This window comes from Coffea arabica, chromosome 8e (assembly GCF_036785885.1).
Source record: "Coffea arabica cultivar ET-39 chromosome 8e, Coffea Arabica ET-39 HiFi, whole genome shotgun sequence".
NCBI lineage: Eukaryota > Viridiplantae > Streptophyta > Magnoliopsida > Gentianales > Rubiaceae > Coffea > Coffea arabica.
Genome location: NC_092324.1, coordinates 7,638,719 through 7,649,365, shown reverse-complemented (window position 1 = coordinate 7,649,365; position 10,647 = coordinate 7,638,719). Strand labels below are relative to the sequence as shown.

The 10,647-nt window shown below is 36.1% G+C and overlaps 1 protein-coding gene across 1 annotated transcript; it reads left to right on the top strand.

The window, feature by feature from the left end:
* The first annotated feature begins 9,782 nt into the window (after positions 1-9,782).
* LOC140012641 (uncharacterized mitochondrial protein AtMg00860-like) lies at positions 9,783-10,415 on the top strand. The gene is made up of 2 exons (XM_072060917.1): positions 9,783-9,950; positions 10,167-10,415. The coding sequence occupies exons 1-2, from the start codon at positions 9,783-9,785 to the stop codon at positions 10,413-10,415; spliced, it is 417 nt and encodes a 138-aa protein (XP_071917018.1).
* The last annotated feature ends 232 nt before the right edge of the window (positions 10,416-10,647 follow it).

The following is a 10,647-nucleotide window of genomic DNA, read 5'->3' as shown; positions in this document are numbered from 1 at the left end:
TATTCCTTCGATATTATTTGAACATTTTATACTTGATTTCCAAAATAAAAACTCGATTGCTCATGTATTTTAAGAAACTCCTCTTGAACCTCGATTTACGAGCAATTGAGATTCATTTTCATAAGATTTCCTTAGATTGCACTAGCGTACCATCTTCCTCGATAATTAGAGATTTGTAGTGATATTGAGTGGTAGTTGATTATTGTTTGCTCAGGCACCCGAGGGGATCTCCAAGAGGAACTCGGAGCGGACGCCTAAACACTTGTTGAGAATCACTCGCTTGTTTTGGATTAGGTGAGTGTTCCATATAGGAATACGTAATTGAATAAGTCTAGGACATGCTCATTTCATGATTATTAAGTGTTAAGTACTATGTATTAAGTATTTACCATACTCATGCCTATATAAATAATGTATACTTGCATTGCATATCGACATGAATTGGTTAAATGATTAACCATATCAAATGACCATATGAACTCGATACATGCTTAACTTGCTAGATTGCTTGCTTAGCCTACTTGATTTTGAAAAATGGGATCAAGTGTATACTTTATCGCACTCGTTCTCTTTTGAGATGAATAACTCATGCTTGGAAATGCTCGAATAACATGACTTGGTATGCTATGGTTGCATACGTCGTTGGAGTGAATCTCCTCGACTCTCATATGGTAAAAATGGAATAACGGCCAATGATGACCTATTAATATGGCAAATGCCTGTCAAATAACCGTCACTACTCAACCGTTAACCGTTAATCGTGAACCGTTTACCAACCCACATGACTACTTAATTACTTGACTATTTGCTCACATGATTTCCAATCTACATGACTATTCGATATCCGTGAATTACATGCTCTCATGAAATCAACTTGTATTGCTTACGTGCTTACGTGCTAAGTATCCACTTGATTACTTGATTATCATGAATCACATGTTATATGAAACTGTCTATCATTGTTAGGCGAGTGTGTACTTTACCTCACTCGACCTACTTAAATGATGAATTTTACCTTTTGTCGAATTACTTGGTTACCTGTGCATGCTGTAAGCTCTAAACTGAACTTGGGCCCTGCCCTTGGTTACTAACCTACTCGAGTCAGGACTGGACTCGGTCGGGTAGGTTGGAACCCTGAGCCACCGTTTCGATATACTCAAGTATTATCACTGGAGGGATAAGGTGATGGCCAATCAAACCGAGGGGACCGGAAGTCATAAGGTGCAGATGATCGACAGAGTTCCACTGGAACACCGTATCCTACAGTATATGTTTACCTTGTATCATGATAATTGTTTCATACTAAAATGCCAACATGAAATCCTGAACTATGCTTGTGATATGCTCCATACCTGTTACCTGTCCAATGTACTCATATCATGATGCCTGTTTCATGTTAATGCTCCATACCTGTAATATACTTAATTACTCGCACCTGTAATAAGCTCCAATTACTCGTGAACTATACATGCCAATGTCTTGAACCATGATAACTGTCTCATGATGAATGTCTCAAATTACCCGTATAATGATTATCACCTCATGATAACATGTCATTGTGTAACCTTGAATCATGCATATGATATGCCCAATTTACTTGATTTATTTGATCTGTTAGAGTGTCTTGGAATCTCACTGGGCTGTGTAGCTCATCCCACGTTGTGATTTTCTTTTACAGGGTTCGAGACCAAGGGTGCTCGTGAGTAGTACTAGATTTTTTTTTTTTAAGACTTTAAGTTATATTATAACGGATGGCTATTGTACCCTTTTCTGTTGGATTGTATTTAAGCTTGAAAGCTACATAATTGTAAGTGTGAGATATTTTGAAATACTTTAGTTATGTATTGAAGTTATTTGAAGTATTCCTAGTCTTAAATTGTGGATTGTACCGAGTCCTGGCGAGAGTTGGGTAGGCGTCTCGCGGATACCCTTTGGTTCGCCTTAGGGAGAAGTGGGGGCGTCACAGAAATGGGTTAACATGAAATCAATTCTTGCAACATGAAATGGGTTAATTAGATATTAGAGAAAGAGGAAACCACGGCAAGTGTAGGCAAGGCAGTTCACCTGCTCCTAATTTTCCTCCTTTGAAGTACAAACACCATGTGAGTGAGCAACAATTTCTGCAACATGAAATCAAGTGTCTGGAGTGGCAGTTGACCTACTAGCTTCAACGGCAATTTTTGAAAGAAGGAACTCATAATACCCATCTCCCAAATCATGTAAAAATCCCAACGTTTTCGATTGGGTTTGGTAGGATAGCCATTTGGAATTGGATTTGCTTAGAATAGGTGTGCCGGAATTTTGGTCAGAATAGCCGTCTGGTCAAAATAGCCGTCTGGTAGAGAGAAAGGAAGAAAAGGCTTCACCGGCAATTTGAGAAAGAAAGAGTTCAATGCCAAAAGAAAGAACAGGTTTCATACAATTTGGAAGGAATATTTGACTTTTCCACATGGCTAAAGAAAAGGAAAGCACTAATGACAAAAGAAAGAGAAGGCTTCGGTCAATTTGAAAGAAATATTAAGAGAAGGCTTCAACAATTTGCACGAAATATTTGGCCTTGCCACTTGTCAAATAATTGAGAAGCCACTTGGCAAAAGTAAAGGAAAGCACTAAACCTTCTTCCTTTCTTATATACAAGGTAGATATAGCCAGATTTGCTTTGTAATAGGACAAGAGGAATATTTTATAACCAATAGATTTGGGAGAATCATTCTCATGTCTAATTTCCCTTTTTCCAAGTTTTTCCTTCTTTCTTTTTCACCTTCTTCCTATCTCCATCCCTGTCTAAATCTATATTATTACTTATTTCAATATAAATCAATATTAAGCTTTGTCTTAATTTGAAGAATTTGAAGGCATATTACTGTTTTATTCATTTTTGCTGTTTTGATTCATCATTCCCTTAGCTTGGCTCGATACCATCACAGCTATGTTTTCAAACTTGGACCGGGAGTCGACTCACCCGAGGTCAGAGGTTAAGGGTCAATGGATTCGACCGGGGTCGATAAGAAGTCGAACCGAATGATGTCATAAATACGTCATATATAAATATATATATATTTCCCTACAAATCAAGTTTACAAAATATAACCAAAGAATCTAATCATCCAAATTTATATCCAATTCACCAAACAATTCATTAAATTCATCCAAACTCACAAAATTTACAAAGTAGAAATCCAATACATGTTTAATCCTTAACAAATAGCAATTCACATAAGACAACAAGTTTATGTTCAATCCTTGATAAATATCAATTCAAATAAATCAACATGTTTAATTTCTAAAGTAAAGAATTATCTAAGCCATTCTTCATTTTCATCTTCATCTTCATCATCCTTATCTCTAATTTCATAACTTTTCAAGTTGATATCATCAAGATCATCCTCATCATCAAGTTGCACAATATTTGTGTCTTTCTTACTTAAAAATAATTTAAATACTCATAAATAAAAATATTAAAAAATAGAAAAGAACTAAAAAGAAACTTAGATAAAATTGGCAAATATAATCTTACTTGATTGAGAGGGTCCATCTTCACCAATTTTGGGAAATTCTTCTTCAATCATTTCTTCTAACTCATCATAATCAAGCTCTCCTTCTTGTTCCTCATCAACTATCCAAAATTCAACTTTATCAATAATTTCATATTCCACCGAATCATAAGACCTCTTTTTATATGAAAGCTTACAATGAAAAAAGATGAAAAATTAGAAGTAAGAAATTTTTAATAATTAATAAATTTACAAAAGAAAGTAAGAATGTGTAATAGGAATTTCATACCTATGCTTCAAATGTAAATTATAATGAACGTAAACAAGATCATTCAACCTTTGATACTCAAGTCTATTCCTCTTTTTGATATGGATGCGTTCAAATACACTCCAATCACGTTCACATTTTGAGGAAAAAGAAGTTTGACTCAAGAGTTTAATTGCCAACTTTTGTAAATGTGGAGTATCATTACCAAACAATCTCCACCACTCATCTATATTAGTAAAACACAATTAATACTCTTTTTTAAAGAAAAACAACAAAAGTAATTCTTATCAATTAATGTAATAAATGTAAAATTAAAAGTAGGCATACCTGGACGGGCAGTCTTGTAAGTATGTTGGGCAAATTGAAATCCAAAACTTTGGTCCTTTGACATAAACATTGATATTTCATCCATCATGTATTGAAGTCCATTCATTTTCAAATTTTGCAGGACTTCTAAAACACTTTTCATGATCTTAGGCATATCTTGCTTCAAGAGTCACTGTGTATGTTTATAATCGAAAGTGGATTCTTAGTTGGTTAAGAAAAAGGCCTGGTTGGAGAGAGATTCTTCATCCTTCTGAAACTCGATTTGGTACTAATTTATTGCTTTGAAAAATCTTCCTGATTTGAAACAGCATTTCGAGGCTTTAGTGACTTCTAGTGCATACAAGAGAGAGTTGAAAAATGAAAAAGGTAAAGAAGTCAAACAAATTGTTCTTGATGGCAAGTTTTGGAATAATTCTTTGATTACTGTGACAATTATGGGTCCAATTATGCGCTTGTTGCGTATTTGTGATTCTGATGAAAAACCTTCATTGGGTTATGTATATGAAGGCATGTGGAGAGTTGTTAGTGGCATTAAACAGCTGTTTAAAAACAAAAAAAAAAAATTTACGGCCCATACATTGATATAATAGATAGGAGATGGGATAATATGTTGAAAAAAGATCTTCATGCGGTTGCATTTTGGTTGAATCCGGCCTTCCAATATGATATCTTTCACATGAGTCATTTTTCCAATATCTTTCGTAATTAAATTCAAACAATGTGCTGCACAAGGAGACCAACTAATTGTCAGATATTTTTCAAAAAGTAACCGGCCAGCAGCTTTATAATTACTTGCATTGTCTGTGACCATATGAACAACATTACTAGGTCCAACAATCTCAATAATTTCAGAAAACGGATTGCACAAATATTCAGCATTAGACTCAAAATCTGAAGTATCAACAGATTTGATAAATGAAATCCCACTAGGACAATAGACCAGAAAATTGATCAAACTTCTTTGTCTATTATCCTTCCAACCGTCACCCATAATTGTGCAACCAAATTCAGCCCATTTACTACGCAAATTCTCAACAATTAATGCAACTTGTTTCTTTGCATCTTTCAACAAATTTACTCTTAAAGCATGATAACTAGGTCCTTGATAATCATGACCCATACTTGCTATTTTTTCAATTGCTTGTTGATAATAAGGAGAATTAAAAGCATTCATTGCAATACATGCATCATAAAACCACAAAGCTATAGCCATGTCTGTATCATGCCATCTCTCTTTACTTTGCATACAAGACTTGATGCTCGGTTGAGAATGATCAAGAGATTTACCTGTCATATAAGATTCAATACCATGTTGTGCCTTTCTTTTTCCCTTATTCTCACCCGCATTAGTTTGAGTTGCCTTTTTTTTTGGATGAGGAATTTCTTGAACATCATCACCTTCAAATCCTGCTACACTTCAGCCAAATGGATTCCCAATTTCAAATATCCCTTTTTTCTCTTTTGCTTTTTGAACATTTTCGTTCAATGAAGCTTCCATCAACAAACGAACATCATCGGGCACATTTTTGCATGGACCAACATTACCCTTGACTTTTGCTAAATGATGTTTCATTCGATTAATACCTCCCCCTCTAAAAGTATTATTGCACTATTGGCATATTAAAATTTTTCTGCCTTCTAAATCTTGTCCTTCTGTAGCATGTCTCCAAGCTATATCAGTTTTTTGCCTATAATTTTCGGAACTTGACTTTGATGCTGATTCATTTGTTGGTGTGGATTGTGAATCACTACCTTCCATTATCCTGTATTAGAATGAATTGGAGAAAATATTAAGTAAATTTAAAAAAACTCAATCCAAAGCCATTGGGTTGCCTTTTTTTTCTTTCTCTTATTATGCCTTCACATTTAGGAGTAGATATAATGCAAGAAATTATCAACCAATTTTCATGCACGCCAATTATAAATATAAGGCAAACTATAATTAATCACAGTGCACTTTTAAATCAAGCAGGAATAACATACTTTTAAATCACAATGCTATTTAAGATATAAAAGGTTATGTAACCTACACTTTTCTTTCTTTAAGAAAAAATATAACCAAAATGTAGACTAGCTATAGCTCAAAATGTAGTTGTTCATGCAAGGTAGGCTCCTGAAGATAATAAATCTTGAATCTCACAATTTTTTTTTTCATAAGGATCAATTCTTCCAGTCATATAGTAAAATAGCCATTCCCAATATTATACATATATAAAGGTCCTTCAATAGAAGAACATCTATCTAGTTAAAATCATAATGCTATCTAGACTTGTGTACTTAATTTGGATCGTGATAAACCTAGAGGCTAACTTATTTGGATTTCTTTTTTCTTGTAAAAAACTTCTCAAGCTCGTACACTTTCTTTCCTTTTTTTTTGTTGGGTTTCTTGCTAAATTGTGGGCAGCGGAGGTGTTAGACAATGAAACAAAGACAGTTTCATTAACTTAATTAGATATGATTAATTGGCCTGACCTATATCAAATTATCAATAGAAAGCCCGTGTGATTACTATGACCAATTGGCCTGACCTATTAGTAGAAAGCCCGTGTGATTACTATAGGCACATTGTAGTGGTAGTAAGAGCTCCTTCCAACTTTAATTAAGCATAACGCTTTCTCTAGCTGCCACCACTATACCTGTTTTACCTTTTCTTTGGTCTTGACAGAAACATCAGTGTTCAATTTATTAATGATTCTTTAGTTTCAGGCCACTCCTAGTTTCTGAATACCAACAATCCTTTAAAAATTTTCTGCAATTTTAGTCCAAACCACGCTTATCTAATATATATGGAAGTGGCCTACCTTGTCAGATCAGAAAGTACAGCATATGCCTCACCAATTATTTTGAATAACCTGTCAGCATCTTCATGAACCTTTTCAACTATGTCCTTCAATGATCCTGCCCCATCATCCCCGCCGTCACTCCTTACCAAGTACTGGCCAGCATATATTAGCACAAAAAGTTAGCAAATGAATGAAAATACTAATCCTCCAACCAATATGCAGCCAAAGAAAAAACAGAATGACTTGAAGACCTTGTCTGGATGATGCTTAAGAGCAGCCTTTCGATATGCCTTCTTGATGTCAGATTCTGAATCAGATGCTTTAATTCCCCTGTGAGTGAAGAACTTTAACCAGTTGGTAGCGGCGCTGTAGCGGCTGCGGACTTGTACAGGAGTTAGGGTTACACAAGAGAAAAGGGAAGACGGAAGAGTGAAGATGGGAAGAGAATTAGAGAAATTAGAAAGAGATCGTTTGGTAACTTTGTTGATTTTGCTATTTTTCCAGATTTTTTTTACCTCTATTTTCGTTATTTAGTCAATCAATGTGTCAAAGTCAAGACTTAAAAAAAAATTAGGCAAAAAATTGAAAAATCGGGTTTAATACATTGTACCGGTTCACCGGTCAGACCCGATTTTTTACCGGGTTTTACCAGTTTATTAATCACTGAGTTTTTATTCAGGATCGGACCGGCTACTTGGCTGGTTCCCGGTTTGACCGGTTCAACCGGCCAGTCCGGTGCGAGCTTGAAAACACAACATCACACTAGTATCAGAGCACAGTTATGAGCCATTGGGATGACTGAATCACACGATGAAATGCTAAGAATGGATCTGGCAAACTTGGGTAGTGCAGTGAGAACTTTTTCCAATAGGAATGAGGGCCTGGAATAGGTTGTGAGAATAATGGAACATAGGCAGGAGATTACCGAGAAAGCTATTAAAAACTTGGATCAGAAATATGAAAGCATGATGGGTATGATGGCACAGATAATTGCCAAACTGAGTGATAAAGGTAAAGAGGTGGAAGGTAGTAGTTCTAGGAGTGATCAAAAGATGGATTTGGTAAAGGGGAAGCCTGCAAAAATAGAAAAAAAAAGGAGGATCTAAGCTGCCTAAGATGGACTTTCCTATATTCAATGGAGATAACCCCAAGGAATGGGTTAGGAGAGCAAACAAATGCTTTCAGATCCATGGAGTGGAGGAAGAGTTGAAATCAAATATTGGTCAACCTCATTTCAGAGACAAGCTAGACATCTAATTCCATGGGATGTATCATGAGAAGGGGTAGTTTCTTAGGATGAACTATCAATGGCTATATGTGAGAGATTTGGAGGAGGATCACCACAAGAGACCATAGAAGAATTCAACAAACTAGTACAAAATAGGAGTGTAGCTAAGTACTTAGAGAACTTCAAACTGCTGAAATCACTGGTAATGCCTTCCTTCCCTGTGCAAATTGACTCATATTATAAATCATGTTTCTTAAGTGGATTGAAAAGTGAAATTGTGAACATGGTAAAATGGCCAAACCACTCATTCTAGCAGCTGACACTAAAGAGGTTGCTAAATTACAAGAGATGAATTTGGAAGCTATCAAAAAAACATAGACTTGTAACTCAGAAATATCCTACAACTTCACGCTACTGAATACTAGATAGAACTCTACCTCACAAACGAAATATAGGTAGCCTAATAACCACATTAAGAAACTAGCAAATTCTAACAGCAAGAGTAACAAGGCAGGAGAACCCTCACTAGATCAATTTAAGAAAATCACCTCCTTAGAGTTTAATTATAGGAGAGAAAAGGGGTTGTGCTACAAGTGTACAGAACGTTATATTTTGGGGCATGTTTGCAAGCAGTCTCATATGCATTTCATTTTGATAAATGACCATGAGGGTACTAATGAAGGCCAGGGAGAGGATAATGAGGAGTTCTATGATTATCCTGAGAGAGAGTTAAGTAATGAGAATATAGAGGTATCCATTCATGCTCTAACAAGGGGAAGTGAGCACCAAAACCATTAGGATGAAAGGAAGTATAGGAGGAAAAGGGGTTCTAATACTAGCAGACAGGGGAGTACACACTGCTTTGTTGATGAAAGGCTAGCTACAACCCTTCAGTTATAGGTATCTGGGGCTCCCTTAGTGGTTAATGTAGCTAATGGGGAGAAGTTAGAATCTAGACAACTCAACAAGCCTTTAGGGTGGAAAGTGCTAGGCTGTGAGTTCCAGCATCAGTTCAATACTTTAAAACTAAGAAGCTATGATCTAGTGCTGGAGGTGGATTGGTTGGCCAAATATAGCTCTATTGAATTTGACTTCAAGAGGTTAACCATGAGGTTTCACAAAGGAAGGAGTTAGTAGAATTGAAGGGAGAGATTGGGGGCTTGAAGTTGATTGCCATCAATGGGAACAGGTTGGTTAAATGGAAGAGAAGACAAGCATATGGGATCACTGTCCAACTGTGTAGTATAGAGGAGGATCAAAGAGCACAGGAGAAAATTCCAGAAGAAATGAAGAGGGTATTGGATCAATTCAGTGAAGTATTTGCTGAGCCACAGCGGTTACCTCCTAACAGGAGTCATGATCATGGGATTCCACTGAAAGGAGCATAACCTTTCCAAATTAAACCCTACAGATGTCCCTATGTACAAAAATCTGAAATAGAAAATTTGTTTAGGGAAATGCTATAGACAGGGATTATTCAATCTAGTAATAGTTTATTTGCATCACCTGTACTGTTAGTAAAGAAGAAGAATGGTAGTTGGAGGTTCTGTGTAGACTACAGGCAACTTGTTGAGCTTATAGGGAAAGACAAGTTTCCTATGCCCCTGATTGATGAACTACAAGGGGCCAAGTATTTTACCAAAATTGATTTGAGAGCAGGTTACCGCCAAATAAGAGTCAAAATGGAGGACAGACACAAAACTACATTCAGGACTCACCAGGGGCTATATGAATTCAAGGTCATGCCATTTGGTTTGACTAATGCCCCAACCACTTTTCAAAATTTGATGAACCAGGTTTTCAGAGAGCAATTGAGAAAGTATGTAATTGTGTTTTTCGATGACATTTTGGTATACAGTTCTTCACTAGAAAGTCACTTAAAATATATTGCAGAAGTAACAAGTATTTTAAAATAGAATCAATTATATGTAAAGAGGTGTAAGTGCTCATTTGTACAACCACGGATAAAATATTTAGGTCAAATAATCACTGTAGAATGGGAAATGGCAAATCCAAAAAAGGTGGAAAGCATGAGAAACTAGCCCAAGCTTGTGAATGTGAAGCAGTTAAAGGGATTCTTAGGGTTGACTAGATATTATAGAAAGTTTGTGAAGGGATATGAATTCATTGCAAAACCCCTCACTGTATTGTTGAAGAAGGGAGGATTCCACTGGAATGAAGAGGCTGAGAAAGCATTTCAGAAACTGAAGATGTCCATGTACAATACTCCTGTACTAGCCCTTCCAGATTTTAACAAACCATTTATAATAGAGATTGATGCTTGCTATGAGGGAGTGGGAGCTGTTCTTATGTAGGATAAATGGCCAATGGCCTACTTGAATCAGAGCCTAGGACTTAAGAATATGGGATTGTCTATATATGAGAAAGAGTTGCTTGCACCAGTGCCTGCAGTATCCAAATGGAGGTGTTACTTAGAGGGGCACTATTTTATCATCAAAACATATCACTAGAGCTTACAAAACTTGTTGGAGCAAAGGATTACTACTCCACTTCTACAAAAATGGCCCACCAAGCTATTGGGATTGA

Coding starts and splice junctions, on each gene's coding strand:
- LOC140012641 (XM_072060917.1), top strand. CDS start 9,783: ATGGAGGACAGACACAAAACTACATTCAGGACTCACCAGGGGCTATAT. Junction 9,951..10,166: donor TGTTTTTCGATGACATTTTG/GTATACAGTTCT, acceptor AATGTGAAGCAG/TTAAAGGGATTCTTAGGGTT.